Genomic DNA, 17,640 nt, shown 5'->3' on the forward strand with positions numbered 1-17,640 from the left:
TGCCCGACATGCCGTTTTATCGGATAATATCGGATACAATTAATAATATCATACAACATCTAAATTAGAGTCTAATATTAGACGAGTGGGGAAGTTGTCGATGCCTGACATGCTGTTTTATCGGATAATATCGGATAAAATTGATGATGTTGCCTAACATCGAAGTTAAAGTCTAATATTAGAAGGGTTGGGAAGTGGCCGATGCCCGACATGCTGAAACCGAAGAATCAAAATGGAGCTGTCTGGAGTGAATCTCATGTAGTACGGTAAATATTACCTGTATGCTAATCCCCCATTTCATATTTAACTGCCAAGTACTGTTGTAAATAAGAGTTTCAGTAAGTTTTGTGTGAACATGTTTATTTCAGGATTAATGAGTTAATATTCATGAATCCGCACAGTAGAGAATAGCGGCTTGGACTAGTCGATGAATAATGGAGAAGCAGGAAACGCTCCACATCTGAGTGCCAAGCATTGTCATGATTAAGATTTCTTTACATTTTGCAAATTAACACCGATTTTAACTCTTGTGTAAGTTTTGCATTATTGTAAGTATTAAAATAAGCTTAATTAGCATGAAACAAGGTCTTCTAAGTTTTTTGTTAGACGTGTTTATGTGGATGTGGGAGAAATATCGTAAGAGTAATCTCAGTACAAATTGACTACTTTCACTTGTGTGTCTTCGACGTAAACCTTTACAAAGACCCTGAAAACAGCATGTCGGGCATCGGCCACTTGCCCGCTCGTCTAATATTAGACTCTAACTTAGATGTTAGACGATATTATCGATTTTATCCGATATTATCCGATAAAAACAGCATGTGGGGCAGCAGCCACTTGCCCATCCGTCTAATATTAGTCTCTAACTTAGGTGTTAGACGATATTATCGATTTTATCCGATAATATCCGATAAAACACAACATGGAACATCAACCAATACCACAGTCGTCTAATATTAGACTCTAACATCTAAGTTTGAGTCTAATTTTAGAAAGGCGGGGAAGTTGCCGATGCCCGACATGCTGTTTTATCGGATAACATTGGATAAAATCGATAATATCGTCTAACATCTAAGTTAGAGTCTAATATTAGAAGGGCTGGAAAGTGGCCGATGCTCAAAACACTGTTTTATCGGATAATATTATCCATGTTTGATCACTTTGGTATCATGCTCCTGAAACTCTCTAACTTAGACATCTTAGAAGATATTATCGGATAATAAAGAAAAATCCTATGTCGCGCCTTTATGGACAACGTTGGCGTAACAGGTCGGTGAACAACGGTTCACGCAACTCTGTGAACAATGGATGCAATACTTGAAGCCTGAATGGCAGGCCCAAGGCGGTGGTGTGTGGCGTTGCACGGCTTGAACTTCCAGAGCCCAAGGCAGCTGACAACGGTTAGAAGACTTTAGAACGAGATTACCAGGTCGGTACAAGGCGGCCGTTATCGACCACACGTGCTACTCATTCCGTTGGTATATGTTCCATCACATTCACAGGAACTCGGTCGCTCTTGTGGAAGGACCTTGACAGGAATAAGTAAATCCGTCACAATGAAAATACGTTCGCATATCCCAGCAATCATGAAGTCATTGATTGTTTGTCTTGCACTCTTGGCAATAAACCGCACCATCATCTGAGGAATTCTCAGCCTTCTATATTAGCATTTCAGAGTTGGTCACACCCGGCCGCAAGTGCCAAGTAGCCTTGTACGTCCAACTACGCCAACGGACATCACCATGCATTCCAGCCAAGTACGCGAAAATTCGGGCAAAAAATCCCACCACCCACGGGTGTGGGGGACTGGCCGGATAGGTTGCTGCACACCTAGACTTGGTTCAAGTCTGTGATTTGTGAATGTTTGAGTGGAGTGAACGTAATGATTTGTATTTTGCTTTCATGTGAAACGCGCGCGTGAGTGGACGCGATGAGTAGGGTGAACGCGATGAGTGGAGTGAACGCTATACAGCGGGGTGAATCCGGCAGAAACTAACTCACTACTGCGCAGACTCAAACGTGACGCATTCAATCGCTGGGAAAACCTGGCGTGAGCTGCCAAATTCCGGATAGGTTTGTACGAAATAGGAGAGACACAAGAGAAACTATTATAAATGATTTTATTTTTTTAAAATTCATGACTTGAACCAAGTCTAGATAGGTTGCTGCACACCTATCCCTGTAATTCGACTCCTTAGACGAACCCATTTCGAGAGGAAAAGCCGTGCCTTGTCAGAAAACTTATCCGTGGATGACCCGGAAGATGGGCTAGCTACACGTAGTACCATCGCGTTGGAAGGATACCGGGTAGGCCAAAACGGCCCGAAATCTACCTACTTGGCAGAGTAACGGCCGCCAGTGCAATCTTCTGGCTACACTGACTGTGGACCCGATTTTGACCAAGTTGACCGGAAAAGGGTTAATGCATTGCCGTACATAGGCCAGGTCAAAGCTGAATACGGTTGAATTTATTGAGACTTCCTATACTTTCCATTGTTATACATAACTTTATGCTCACAGTTTGGTGAATATTATATGTTTATTATTTTTGTCATTTGTATATTGGCGACTCTCTGTAATTAGGCCACATATCAAAAGCGAACTTGCTGAATTTGATGAAAATTCTTAGATACACTGGTTATAGCTTGCTTAAATTAATAGCAATCAAACCCATCAGTCATCCAAAAGTCGTATTATACACTTTTTAGTACAGAACACAGTACAGCACATCACAGAGTACCGGTACACCTTACACAGTCGCATGGATTTCTGGTTAAACAACCAAACACTGGTGTCATGTGTTTCGAAAGGGTGAGCACATCCTGCCCCACATGTTGAATATATATATATATATATATATATATATATATATATATATATATATATATATATATATATATATATATATATATATATATATATACCTGCCACATTACTTCACCGTCTCTACCAACAACCCATCCCCTGCCCAACAAGCGACTAAATCCCATACCGTGTCCCGCCTGCTGCATTTTTCACCGAGTAGACCGCTGAGCAACTAAATAATACCATCTTCTGATGATAACAAATTTCCTGTCTACTTTCCTTCCACACTTATCGCTCCCTTTCACATTAAAAACTGCAAAGAAGAACCTGTGTGCAATTCCCCCCGCAATGTGATTTTCGGCATTAAATTGAAACATACATAACATTCGGAAACTTGAACATACTTTTCCAACCCTATAACATACACACTTAAAAATGACTAGATACTTTGAATGTAGATTAGACGTGCCACTATTTTAATTCCCGATATGATAAGCATTGTCATAAACTGACTAACGAGACAATCACAAATTTGCAACAAAGCCTAACGTCTTGCCGGCAGGTTGCAGTCAGCAGGATCACCCGCATGTCTGAAAGAGAAGAGTGGGTGCGTTATTATTAGACTGCGTCTCTGAAAATGGTGGATGTAAGTTCACGTACTTCTGGACCAAATAATAAAGTCTTGTTTGTCATGTTTGAACAACTGAAACGTGGAATAGATATAGAATAAGTATAGTTGTAAAGTAGTCAATTACTGTATGTCTGTATATATACATGAATGTTTATATATATATATATATATATATATATATATATATATATATATATATTACCCGTGAGATATATATATATATATATATATATATATATATATATATATATATATATATATATATATATATATATATATATATATATATATATATACGTGTAGTTCATGATGGTCTGAAATGAGGTCTACCATATTCGCATTGTCTTTTTTCAGATACGAATAGATTACAAACCTCGTGTATTTTCTATGTCACACAGGGAACGCGTAAAGTAAACTCATGTTGTTGCGTTCAGTATAACTGGAAATAGCTTTCGCTATGTTTTGCAAGCTAAAGTCTCGGCTATTATCAGTTTTGAAGAACTGATTGTACCAATTGATTTGGCCTAAGAAAAACTGCGTTCTTGAGTTCAAGGAAAAGAAAAACAAAACATTCGATGAAAAGACATTTACGTCAAAGATTTGTATTATCTTGTACATTTATGCTGCTATTGTTCAAATCCACCGCATGTCTAAGTGACTTTTCGTTCTTTCTTGTGAATTGCTGATGAAATTGACGTATCTCGCATCGTGTGAATGGTTCACTATGGTTTGAATTTATCTCGGTATGTCATTAATATTCATGTCGCGCATAGCAACTTATTTTTTCGAAATAAAATATGCAGTACTGAGATACCATGTTATAATCGTCTCCATTCGAACTTGCCAGTTCCGCAGGCGCTAACGAAGTCGGGTAAGGATAGGCCTTGAAGGAAGCTGTGACACAATTTTTGCTCACAGGACCACGAAGCCAATACAATTCAACGTATGGCATAAAGTAAATTGATCGCTATGGCATTCAGCGTGGAACAGTGACCTTCAACCACTGATTTTGGAACCATGATTGCGATTCGACTAGCTCACAGACAGTGCACCATGCCAATCTGTTGTATTCAGACGACATAACGACTGTCAGTGCGTAAGTTGTATTTTTGAATTTTAGCCATTCGTGTGTTCCTTTCTACCCGGCCCATACACTACTATGTACACAGCTTCGTCGGCGCCTAAGGCCAAAACGGACATTCTGTAGGAGCAGCAACCAGCCGATTTTCACAAAAAATGGGTTATTTTACGGGCAAACACTATGTTGAGAATAAAGTCGAAATTAAATAAATGAAAAATGGAAGTCTGTTCGCAATTCTTCCCACTTTCCTCTCTCTCCAAACCGACTTGAGGAAACTTCCCCGCTTCAAGTCCACTGTCACCACTAAAACATTCTGAGTTGTTGTCTTTTCACTGCAAAGGCCCCCTTCTCTTTGCAACACAATTTCCTCTCCGAATCATCGAAAACAACCGAATCAAACTCTTTCCGTTAACGTGCTTTTTAAAATCTCTGTACGGAATCTAAGACCGCTAAAGGAGCGCGGCATTCGCGCTACCCTAAGGGATCAGAACCATTCACAGATTACTCATATGTTAATAAAAGACGGACTTTCAAATTCATTGAGCAACACATTAAACATGTTGGGTATGGAATACGCCAAGGTAATATGGCCGATGACATTTCCATTGCTGAGCTTTTGGTACAGTTGATTATTGATGTTGACAGTATTAAAATTTCGTGACACATCAGTTCATGCATTTGACCACGGCAGAAGCTGCCGAGTCATTTTTACTGAATTTAAGGGTCTCTATCACACCGTGCTAGTGGTAGTTGCCAGTGGTAAGGCATTCATTGATACACCCTGCATATTTTAGGTAGTATGCTCCTCGAAACTGAAAAAGTTGCCGCAAGGCAACTTTCATCCAGTCTATTTCAAAATCAGGAAAAAATAGGGTCACCGTGCGAAGCGTGGTACAGGAGATACAGATTGGTTAAGATATTCACGATATTTGAAATTCAAAATGACCGGCTTCCCTTAAGCCTCCACAAGAGGTGTCTCAGCGAAAATTGTTTAACAAGTAGTGTACTTACGGAACACGGAGGATATAAGCTGGGAGGTGAGTGTCATCTAAGTCCAGTGCGGGTGACCCATACACCCGAGATCCTTCGATCAGGAATTCCTTGATATCCCTTTCGGTCAAGTCTGGGCATTGAGTTCTCAAAAGAGCTGCAGCGCCTGTGGAAAGACAGCAATTAATGTGTCACAAAACAGGTTTTAATTGCATTTGTCTACAGTACTTTCCAGGTCAGATTTTTACATTGCAAATTCCCAACAGCATCGACGATTTTTGGAGATCAGCTGACGATTTGTTCCTAAATTAGCAATGTGAACCTTCTTGCTATATGCGGGAATACCGTCGCTCGGGTTAATTCTCATCCCATGTGAGAAGATCAACGTCGTGATAAATACCTGCAACGTGAGCGGCAGCGAAGGCTGTCTCTGTGTTGACAACTACATAGCTGTTGCCGAGAACTGAGGAGAGTATCTCGTGATCTGGGGCGTAGATGTGTGGGCAATTACTATCGCCTCTAACGGAGTTTGGATGACGTTTATCGGATCTAGTTGATCCGCCAGCGATGATAACCTGGTGGGCAAGTGGAAAAGGTGACAGTTAAAGATTTATCGTGGCATCCATTATTCTGTCATTTTAGACGGTAGTTATCTTACGGTTGATTTGTGAAGACACCGTCGGACATGCATACACACAAACACACACACATACTTACACCTGGTTCGACGTGTAATCTGGCAGGAGACAGAGCGCTACAGTCGAGTGCACCAGCATTGGGGGCATCTCCAACTGGTCCAACCACGGTGATACCTTCCCTGACCATGTCTCTCGTCAACTCTTCAATCTCAGCCAGTCTGTTGGCATCAGTTGGGACGGCCATTGGTGCAACAGCGATACCACGGAGATGACCCACTGGGTTGACGGCTTTGAGGGATTTGTAATGATCAAGTACGGCAGTCAAACCTTTAAAGAAACCACAACTATTTATGTCAACTCTCGTTACATCGGTATGCAAGTGGCAGACAAGAAACCCACTAAACTTTGCTTGACGAGACTTTAAAGCAGTCATTTTCATAAGAGTGTAAGGTTGAGAAATAAATCAAGTGATAGCTTGCATTTTTTTAAGTGGACAAGATGTTTGTAATAAAGAGGTCAAGAATCTCAGTATGAGAAAAGTGAATATTTCCACCTATGTTTGGAAGAAATTTGTGAAATTTGTCTCAAGGTAATTCTGCCCAGACAATCTCATCGCAATGTTTTATTGCATCAACTTTCTAAATACACTGAATAAATCTTAACAGAAGGCTTACATGACCAAAAGAAATACTTAGATGTAATACCTTGCTAAAATATTAAGTTCGTAAACATCTTGCTGAAAAAAGTGTCCTTAATTTAAAAAGTCAAACAATGCCAGTCACCAATCGAAGATCTAGCACTGATACACACGCACCCGAACGATTCGCTACTATCATACACAGACCCGGTAGGTATTAACGACATTTAACAGCTAATTCTAAATGGCGTCACTTGAAGACATTTCCTCAGTTCATTCTTGCTAAAGCCCTACAATCAAGTCCTAAAAATACCTGTAAATAGGAAAATTGGGGGGGGGGGAATCGCACCTGGCAGTAAAACAATATGAAAGAAAGAAGTGTGATATCTGAGTATTACACACTCCTTCGGGAGAAGTGATGTCAGATGTAACGAAACGAGTGAGCCCAACCTTCATCACACGTTACACTTGCAGGATATTAATTTGAATTATATTACCATGCCTTTTTCTTTGCATTTTAATCGGTCGAGCTGAACCATGTGACTGACCACAAATACGCAGTAATGGTTTGGTTACATGCCCGTGAATATGAATAATAATATTCACAACTCACAGTATCATAAACATCCTAACTTTACAGCTAAAACGTAAATTTTGATTTGTACAAAGATCATAATCAATCACAAAATAAAATGGTGCACTTGTGGGCCAAATTTAACCTTTTTTTCCCAAAAAATCTCTGGATTTGCAAAATGTTTACATCGTGCGTGATATTTCGTCGCGTATTGCACTTCTCACTGACAAAAACGCTGAGCTCGAAATATACAGCGCAGCACGTCATTGTTCAGTGAATGCAACATTTGTGTAATACAAGTTCTGGGGCCCCGTTGACTTTCGCGTAGGGAATTTTCATAAATTTTGACGGTTTTCTTAAGTTCATTGATAACATAACGGAAATAACAGACTCCGCCCTGACTATTAACGTTTATTTATGGGTGCGGGCGAGAGGGAAGCCAAAATTAACGGGGTTCGGCAGGCCTCGCCAGTTAATTTCTGGCTTTCCTCTCGACCTTGCCCATAAATAATGGTTAGGGCGTCGCCCATTATTTCTCTAATGTTAGGGGTGTAATTACGGAACGTGGTCAAATAAGAGAGACGAATGTACTCGATATCTCCATGCAACGTTCGAGTGGCATGTCATCAGCTTGTGAACACATTAAAGGCAGTGGGCGTAAACAAAATATAGCAGATGGCATATCGTAATCATCCTATTTGTTGCGAGTATATACTACTTTGTTTCCGCCTCGGTTCCAGTCGATAGCTATGAGAAGGCCTACGCACAGCCGTCGTTTTATATCATTGAAAAGCTAACGGACATAACATTGTTCAAAGACAATGTGGCCACGCACGCATTTTTCGCTCCTTAACCAGAAACAAAACGTTTGCTATCCAGGCCATGAGCGAATCCCCGACCTTGCCCGCCAAGTTTGTTACCTGGCATTAGTAAAGTTTTGCTCGAGTTACTCTATGACATAAAATACAGGTCACACTTGTTACGATACTAATACTTATTATGGTCCATATGCCGGAAAGCGTTTCGTCATTGAACTCGAACGAGTGACGATGCAGTTGCCGCACCCTTTCAGGTCGCCAAATGGCAACTTGGTAGCCCAGAATAGTTTTGACGAATACCGAAGAAACGCGGACTTTGGTCTATCCGAAGCAAATCAAATGGTTCAGTCGCACCCACCTTGGATGAAAAACTCAGCGTCGAGGTCAGCCACGTTAGAAGTTGCGGACACTCTGACGATACCGATGTTCGTTTTAGCGGCAACACCAGTGTACTGTCCGGCTACAATACCAGCGAAAGCAGTTCCTCCGCCGTCTGTGTCAGAACCCTGCAATTTGAAAAGAATGTTTTGAAAGGGCAACGCCACCATGCTTCTCCTTCATAAACAGCACCAGAACTATTTTTGTCGACAGTAAAACCCCTTAAAATATTATGTTTTGAACAAGTCACTATTAGTACACCGACTATGTAGACGCTCATAGCAGACGCATTCGCTTCTCCAGGGCAGATTATTGTGATTCAAGTCGTAGCGTTTGAAGGTTAACTTCTTTTTCGGTGTTTGCTGCTCATTCTAGCGTCATTTCTGTTAATCTCCAGTAATTATCGATCCGGGAGCTTTTCCCTCATCTCGCCAATGACCAGATCTTACTTACATCGTGTCCCTCAAAGTCGTAGATAAAGTAGGCTCTGTTGAAAGCTGGTCCGAAATTCTCGTGGGTTCTCTCAATTCCAGTTGCTATCATGTAGACGATTGACAGATCTCCGTGACTTGTACCTTTTTAAAGGACATAGGATAAAGAACACATGGAATTTCGGCCGACGTGATTGCAAAGCTCCAGACCCAGCACGTAAAGGTCATTGGCGGCATAGACCTAGTACAGGTATCTCGATAACTAAATTCCGACTGGTTCGGAAAGTATCAGACCACGTTAGACAGTTTGTAACATCGCCATAGTAGATGACACATAGAACAAAAGAAAATAATTTTGTGAGAAATTGTCCAATGGCCCATGCGGAAGCAAGACAAATATCAAACTAGTTTGACATTTAGTCCTGTTCCGTGACTATCGACAAAAAGTTGCTTAATTTACCGAATGGATTGTATGAGCCATCAAGGGGTAGTTTCTCTTGGTCAAGACGATCCAAGTTCCACGGGAGTGGTCCTATGTACTGGGAGGCAGCCATCGCCACCAGAACGGAGAGGATGAAGAGACGCATGGTTTTCTTTCCTGTCGATAAACATAAAGCATCTTTATCAATAAAGGGTCAATTTTACATCAGAAAACGTCAGAGTGATCGCCATTTTCAAACAGCAGTGAACTGTTGTGGAACCATGTAAACAGGGGGGCATTTCTTATCAAGCATTTATTTCAATGCGTGTAACGCGAAAATAAGTCTAAAGCGAAAAAATGTGTGAAAGAGTGTGACGAGGTATTGAAATACGGTGGTTATTTTTTAACAGATGGACGTGAGCAACTTATATTCAGATATGTGACAGTAAGGCATTTGATGAATGGGTATGGATTGTCCAATTGACATAGTATCGTCGCTAATCGACTATCAACAGACGCGCATTACATACGAAAATTATTACTTATGGAAGGGTCTCTCTCTTTTATGATTATCGGTGCAAATTCGCACTACTGTATCCAACAGTTAAGTCTGCTAAATCCAATGCACGTTCACTCTCCGCCCAGATTTTGTTTTTGAATACTTGTTATTCAAAAATAAGATCAGTTGAAAGCCCCATTAGTCGTATCTTCTCGCGTTTTTCCCCCAGTGAGATGGTTTGGAACTAATTTATTCAACTTATATAAAAACGCTTACCGAAGAGTGACCAGAGAATGTTCTCCAAACATTAGCGACAAACGCACAACTTAGGTTTCAACCATTAAATAATTCTGGAGTTGTAACTCAAATATGGCCGACGCTAATATATATGTAAGCTCCTGAATTCAATCGACCAAATTCATCACCAAGAATTGAAATAGTCACTGTGACATTTTCAAAGACAACATAGCTTAATGAAGCGTATCCAAAACATGTCTCCGAAGATTAATATGTTTTGGTATGGAAAATGCGAAAAGACATAGCTAATGGGGCTTTAAACCTTTCAACGATCGACCGAATGAAACCGCTGGAGTCAGCATGATTCACCTCATGTTGAAAAAAAAACTCTTGTATTAAGGACCGAGGATGGTTCAAGCAAGCGTATGGCAAACGAAAATCCTATTCGAGAGTTTTGAAGTGCGAAAATCCGACGATTAGATAAGGGTTCGAACTTCTAGACACCATATGTTGCTGAAATCGGCGCACTTTCTCTTAAAACTTTAAACGTAGCACAGATAAGATTGAATCAAGCATACTAAATAAATGTAGGTCTCGAAGAAGTTAGGTGACATCTTCATGATTCTGAACGACATGAATATTCAGTCTGTCCAAAGATGTGTCAAGAATGAACGTGTAAGCATATGTTGGGAAATAGTTGTAGATTCATGACAGAGTTGAATTCGCAATTTTGGTCCCGCACAATATTTTTGAAGGAAAACATCTTTCCCTGACAATTTTCTCCCAATTTTACTTGCGCTCTGTTTAAGAAGTCACGCGATCTTAAAGTTGAATCATTTTCCATCAGATTTATGTTCACTGAAAGTGTAATTCCGGCCGACGATTTCAATTCGAAACAAGCGATCGTTACAGCACCAGGCTGGGCAGACATATGGGTATGTCGGGGCTGAAAACAAGAAAATACCTGTTTCTCCACAAGGGGTGCCTCATGTCTCGTTCTACGGCACCAATGGGGTTGGAAACTTTCTGCAACATGGCTTGAGAGGAGATGACACGAGACGGGGTATATACATACCTTGTGATCAACGGAACGCAGAAGGTACAACTTCGTCACCTGCGGTACTTAATTGCGGTGTCGTCGGGTCTCCGACTCTCAGTTATATAGTATTGCCATGTGAAGCGGATCATCTGCAGGGGTCCTAAAGGTGTCAGAATTATCTCTCTTCGGTCTGGCATGTAGAAATAAAATGCCTAGTTTGCAAATAATGAACAGAGCGCTAGCGTGAGAAAAACATTTAATTGCACAACGTTATGAGATAGGATACCTGGAAATGATTATCTTACAGACCCGTGAGCTCGTGTGAGACACAATTTATTTTAACTTGATAACAGCAAGTGTTTTGGATGCTCTAGGTGTTAGCATTTTGCATGCTAAACCTGAGGTCTTATTCACTGCCCGGTTTTAACATCAGACAAGACACCAGAAAGAGAGCCACAAGTCGTTCTCTCCATTTTGTCTCGCCTAGCTGGATCCTACGCACCTTATAAACTACAGTAACTGGGCGACCAGCAAAACAGTGCAGTTTTATCAAAGGGCATTTACATCACGAGCGTCATCAACAACCCTGTTCGGTACAAAATCATCCCCAGCACGCAATGCTGTACATGTAAAACAGGCTGTAATCGCCAACGGTTAGATAGGGTTTCTGTAGGCATAGATCCAGAGGTACACACGATATATTTTAAGTCATTTCGATGTTAGACCACGGAAGTGTGCCATACATGGCCTGTTCCTGAAGCTTCTGCGACGTGTGTACGAAAACCGGGCTCAACTGACAAAACCTTCATCACCGGTAGCCTAGGGGGTCTTTTGGCAATATCTCACTGCCGCTTAAGGAAATGCATCACTACACAGTCACTGTGTTTTTTTGTAGGTTTTCCTCGCAGTTTTTCTCTTACCAAATTTGCAGTTAATCCCGTAATTCTAACTTCAGTGAAACATTAAATATCATGGTGAAGCTTTCTTCCTTGGACGTCACGTGTTTTAGGTTTATTAGCAATGAATGCGTCTTCAGTGCATTGTTAGAAATTTGTAATTGAACACGTGGGAAAGAGCGTCGGTTACTAGTGTTATTCATACAGTATCATTTCTTTAGTTAACATTAGGCTAAAGTAAGTAAAAACTTTGCTTTGCGTCTGGGTTTTTCAGGGTAGAAGCAAACATTTAATATTTTCCATTATTTCCCGGCATCATTGTCTAAAATCTGCCACAAAACCAAGCCACGACTTTAAACAAACAATTCTTTGCAGCAGTCGTATTAAATAAGGTAAATGACAGTTTATAAGTTGCCGTGAATGGTATATCGAAATAAAGAAACACAAGGTAATATGATAGAACCCCATGGCCTGTGAGTGCAAGCGCGCCGTACTAGCGGTATTTGCACGAGTGCTACGGTGTATTCGGCGGCAGTCCTTTCACTCGCTTCTCTCGTGAAAGGACAGCCGATACACCGCAGCACGAGTGCAAATACCGCTAGTACGGCGCGCTTGCACTCACAGGCCATGGGGTTATAATATGTTCTATCTTTTATTTGCATCATTTATCGAGAGAATCGACGATTAGTCGTGCGTACTACGTGTCTGTCGAAACTTCAGGGCGACCCTGCGGAGTTAAATATAACACTGACCGCGAAATATTTGGCTGGAATAGACAATCAGCATGCAGACAGGTTGTTAGCAGTTACACCCAGGCCTATTTCGGTATATCGACAGCATATGGGGACCACATACTGTAGACAGATTCACCAGTATGCACAACAGCCAGTTGAAAGTGTACAACAGTCAGTTCTTCGACCCAATGTCAAGTGGAATAGACGCTCTAAGTCAACAGGATTGGAACCAACACAACAACTTTGTCAATGCTCCGTTTCACTTAATACCAAGAGTACTAGAAGTGGTGAAGTGGCAACGCGCACAAGCCACGGTGATTGCACAGTACTGGCCAGCGCAGACATGGCTTCATCAGTTAACACAAATGTCAGTTGCTAGCATGCTCCACCGATGCCTTTGCCAAATTCCCCAAGGACAATATGGGCACAGGGGCCACGACCAGAACCACTGAGGAATCGTCACTGGCGTTTGTATGCCTGGAGGATAGCTGGAAATCAAGATTGCAGTCATTAGGATGGTCAGAGAGGGCATCAACCCAAATTCATTTTGCTTGGGCACCTTCAACACTTTCTTTGTACAATAATTTGTTGCGAAAATTGCATAAGTTTTGTTTGGACCAGGGTGCTCCTTTTCCCCCTCAGTCTACGGCAGTTTTGGCCGAGTTTTTGTGTCACATTGCTGATTCATCTAGTAAGCCACGTTCACAGCTTAAATGTGCAATGGCAGCGATATCTTGTCTTAGTAATGCATTAGGTCACGCAAGGTTGACAAGTGACCCGGAATATACATTTTCTTGTTTCGAGTCTTGTGAAATCAACTACATCAGAACCTATGAAACACTCAAAGGTAATGCCCATTGCCCCATTTCGGAGACTATTCATTGGCTGGCCGGACAATTATGAATTGTCACTCAAGGACCTGCGCTTAAAGGCAATAACCTTACTTGCGTTGACTTTAATGTTGCGTCCATCAGACATTGCTCCTAAGAGTGTGTATTTTGATGCAGTGTCTAACACTTCAAAACCGATAATCTCACTTTTGCAGAAGATGGCAAATTAACGGTTACATTTCATGGTATCAAAAATGACACTTCAAGAAGTGGTTTTGAGGTTACTATACCTAGTAGTGTTGAGCAAAAAATGGACCCAGTACGAGCGCTGCACACGTACATACAGAAAACCCAAAGGGATAGACCCACACTTGATAAACCTGTATTTTTGTCACTTATTCCCCCATTTAAGGCCATCACAGCACCCACCGTCTTCAAAATCATGGATGAGGCTATCACATTAGCTGGCCTTGGGGGGAAGGGTTACACAGCCAAAGATTTCAGGCCGACAGGAGCTACAGTGGCTATTGCTACAGACTGTGATCCAGACATTGTTATGAAGTTAGGCCGCTGGAAAACTAGGTCTGTCTTTATGGATCATTATGTCCATTCTAGAGTTAAGAACTCTTATAAGAAGGATGTTTTAAAACATGAATAAACCAATGTAGGGGCTTATTCAGCGCTTATCATTTTCACCAGGTACCACATCTAGCGAATTACACACAAAAAGGTGTAACTTGCAATTCTCCTACATGTTATAGATTATGTAGGTAATAAAAAATCTATTTGTTATACTGTTAAACGTAGCATGACGTAAGTTTATAAAAACTGTAGTCAGGCGGAGTTGTACGATTTGAAGAAGTGCATAAAGTCAGCCAAGCGTATGTATCAAAACAAATTGGAAAGTGACATTTCATTAACGAACTCACGAGAACTTTGGAAGGGTATTCAAAAAATCGCTGATTACAACTTTAAATCAAAACCAAGAATCCCAGATGACCCATCGCTTCCTGACGATCTGAATTTGTTTTACAGTCGCTTTGATCGCGGAACTGAAACACCAACAGTGCCTACTGACTCTGAAAGGACATTATATATTTCATGCAATGATACAAAACGTGAGTTTTTGAAGTTAAATATGCGTAAGGCCCCAGGGCCGGACAATGTATCACCAAGGCTGCTTAGAATGTGTGCCCTACAATTATGTGGTATTTTTACTGAAATTTTCAATTGGTCACTTCGCACCTGTCACGTTCCAGTCATTTTCAAAACATCAATAATAATCCCAGTACCAAAACGCACACCAGTCATTAGCATGAATGACTATCGCCCGGTTGCTCTAACCTCCATAGTAATGAAGTGTTTCGAAAAGCTTGTTGCAAGATTCATGAAATCTTTTATTCCAGATAGATTCGATCCATATCAGTTTGCTTATAAGTCAAAACGTTCGGTTGAAGATGCAGTTTCACTTGCTTTAGAATATATCTTACAACATCTCGATAAGAAAAGGCCAACGTATGCTCGCATGTTATTCATCGACTTTAGCTCAGCGTTCAACACTATCTTGCCATTCAGGCTCCATGGTAAGTTAATAAGTATTGGTATGGACCGCAACATTTCAAGCTGGATTCTCGACTTTCTTACAGGCAGACCACAGATGGTGAAAATAGGTTCACGATTTTCTAAAACATTGGTTTTGAATACAGGTGCACCACAAGGCTGCGCCCTGTCCCCGTTGCTTTATTCTTTAATGACTTCCGATTGCATATCGTGGTATGACGACTGCCCTACTATTAAATTTGCAGAATGATGATACAACTGGGCTGATTGACGAAAATGAGATCAATTATCGCGGCCAGGTTGATGAATTGGTGATGTGGTGTACCGCTAATAACTTAGAATTAAATGTTAGCAAGACAAAAGAGGTCATTATTGATTTTCGAAGGAATAAGACTCCTCTCACACCATTGTCTATCAATGGCACAGATGTCGAGATAGTTGACACCTTTAAATTCCTCAGCATCCGCATCTCCAGTGATTTAACCTGGCACGCGCACGTCGAGCATTGTGTTCAGAAAGCTCAGCGACGATTGTTCTTTTTACGAAGGCTGGCGGGCTTCGGTCTTAGCAGGGATCTCCTGATAAAATTTTATCGGGCAGTTGTCGAGAGTGTGTTGACAGTCTCCATTGTTGTCTGGTACGGGAGTTCTACTGTTGCGGATCGTCGCCTATTAAACAGAGTGATACATTCTGCCGAGCGCATTATTGGTGTAAATCTGCCTCAATTAGATGACCTTTACAGATCTAGGATGCAAAAGAAAACAAATTCTATTCTTTCCGATTCTTCCCATCCTGCCTTTGGTCAGTTTTCGCTTTTGCAATCAGGGAAACGTTACCGCTCTATTGCAGCAAAATCAGAACGTCATAGGAAAAGTTTTTACCCTTCAGCAGTCCGTCAACTGAATGGGATGGACCCTTTAGCCTGATGTTCGTAACTTTTTTATTGAGTGTTGTATCTTATCGGTGTTTGCTGATCCTGTTTTTATATTGTAAATGTTTTAATTGTATTCTTCGTGGTTTAGAGCACGAGCCAATGAGATTTCTGGTGTATTTTTATTTTTAAACATACATTAGCGAATAAACTATGATGATGATACACAGTTGTGGTGCGACATGTGTCGCACTATTTATATTGTTCTTGCCCAGTGCGGTGTTCAGTGAGTTTGTTCTGTTACCTTTCTATAGACCTTGTTATTGATTGATTTGTTGTATATCTGTCCAGTAAGTGTATTGTGGCAGGAATTGGCATTGTTATAGATTTTGTAAGTAATAAAAAATCTATTTGTTATACTGTTAAACGTGCATGACGTAAGTTTATAAAAACATTGTCATCAGTGTAATGAGGCATCGAATCAGATTTCACTTTTCATTGGTCAACGTCGCCACACCCTCCATTTTGATTGGCTAAACTATTGTTTACTTGTTTATCAAGGATGTCGTAAGAGGAACGTCGGAGGGCTCGAACGCTGCTTGCGATCGCTCACACATACGTAGCAACATGCCATAGAAAGCGAAACGAAGAGAACTTTGAGCATGGAACGCTTTTGATTTTTTCACATTTTGAGCTTGAAATTCTTCTAAATGATCGATACAAATAACAGTTTGAAGATTTTTACGGGAAATTTAAGAGTAAGATACGGCAAACATAACTTGTCGAACGATCAAATTTCAGTGTTCACCGTGGCTCACAAGAGCTCACAGTTATCAGCGTGTAGGACACACAGGCTCAGAATAAACTGCATGCAAAAGTGACTTTCTATTGCAAAAAGGGAATGTCCGGTGAGAAAACTATAGTGGCAAAAACGTCTCTGCAAATGTTAACTGTTTAATTGGCTTCGCCGCGCCCACAGTTATGTGTGTTTCGATGTATGATGGCCGCCGTGGCACGGCGGCCACCGTGTATCCATGGAGCTAGAACGGCCGTCGCCCGTTGTCAATGTTTTTGCTTCGCTGACAAACAAACTGCTCTTCCGGATAATAAAAATCATCCTCACACTATAATAAGTACATGCAATTTTCTTTGTCGTAGTTTTTAATCGGTAATGTCATGCATTTTACTATAACTAGCATCGAACCAAAGTGAAATGAAATCTTGTAGACGACATTTTTTGTGTTTACAAACAAAAATAGTTCCGGGTCAAAATTGGTAAATACTCATTAACATAAAGGAATGGCATAATGTTTTTGGTATTGCACTGCAGTGCAAATACCGGTAGTACGCGCGCGCTTCGATGCGAGTAAACTGTGGTACATATGTAATAAAAAATAGTATTAACACATACCCATGCCCATATTTCTTCATCCTAGTGCCGTTCACTGTAAAATATCAGCCGTGATACTCCGCGGTAAACGTTGAGGTATGCACGATAAACGTCATCGGTTTTGGAGTTTTCCCGAACTACATCAGCAGTTTGTTGTTAAACAACGTAAACAAACAAAAT

The 17,640-nt window shown here is 40.9% G+C and overlaps 1 protein-coding gene across 1 annotated transcript; it reads right to left on the reverse strand.

Moving 5' to 3' along the window:
• Positions 1-3,260: 3,260 nt before the first annotated feature.
• On the reverse strand, positions 3,261-11,354 carry LOC139151677 (aqualysin-1-like). Its single transcript, XM_070724623.1, has 8 exons — positions 11,216-11,354; positions 9,444-9,581; positions 9,006-9,127; positions 8,533-8,680; positions 6,225-6,472; positions 5,908-6,082; positions 5,529-5,673; positions 3,261-3,395 (listed from the first exon to the last, which is right to left on the reverse strand). The coding sequence occupies exons 2-8, from the start codon at positions 9,568-9,570 to the stop codon at positions 3,350-3,352; spliced, it is 1,011 nt and encodes a 336-aa protein (XP_070580724.1). The 5' UTR covers positions 9,571-9,581; positions 11,216-11,354; the 3' UTR covers positions 3,261-3,349.
• Between the last annotated feature and the right edge of the window lie 6,286 nt (positions 11,355-17,640).

This window comes from Ptychodera flava, chromosome 15, assembly GCF_041260155.1.
Source record: "Ptychodera flava strain L36383 chromosome 15, AS_Pfla_20210202, whole genome shotgun sequence".
In the NCBI taxonomy this organism is placed as follows: Eukaryota; Metazoa; Hemichordata; class Enteropneusta; family Ptychoderidae; genus Ptychodera; species Ptychodera flava.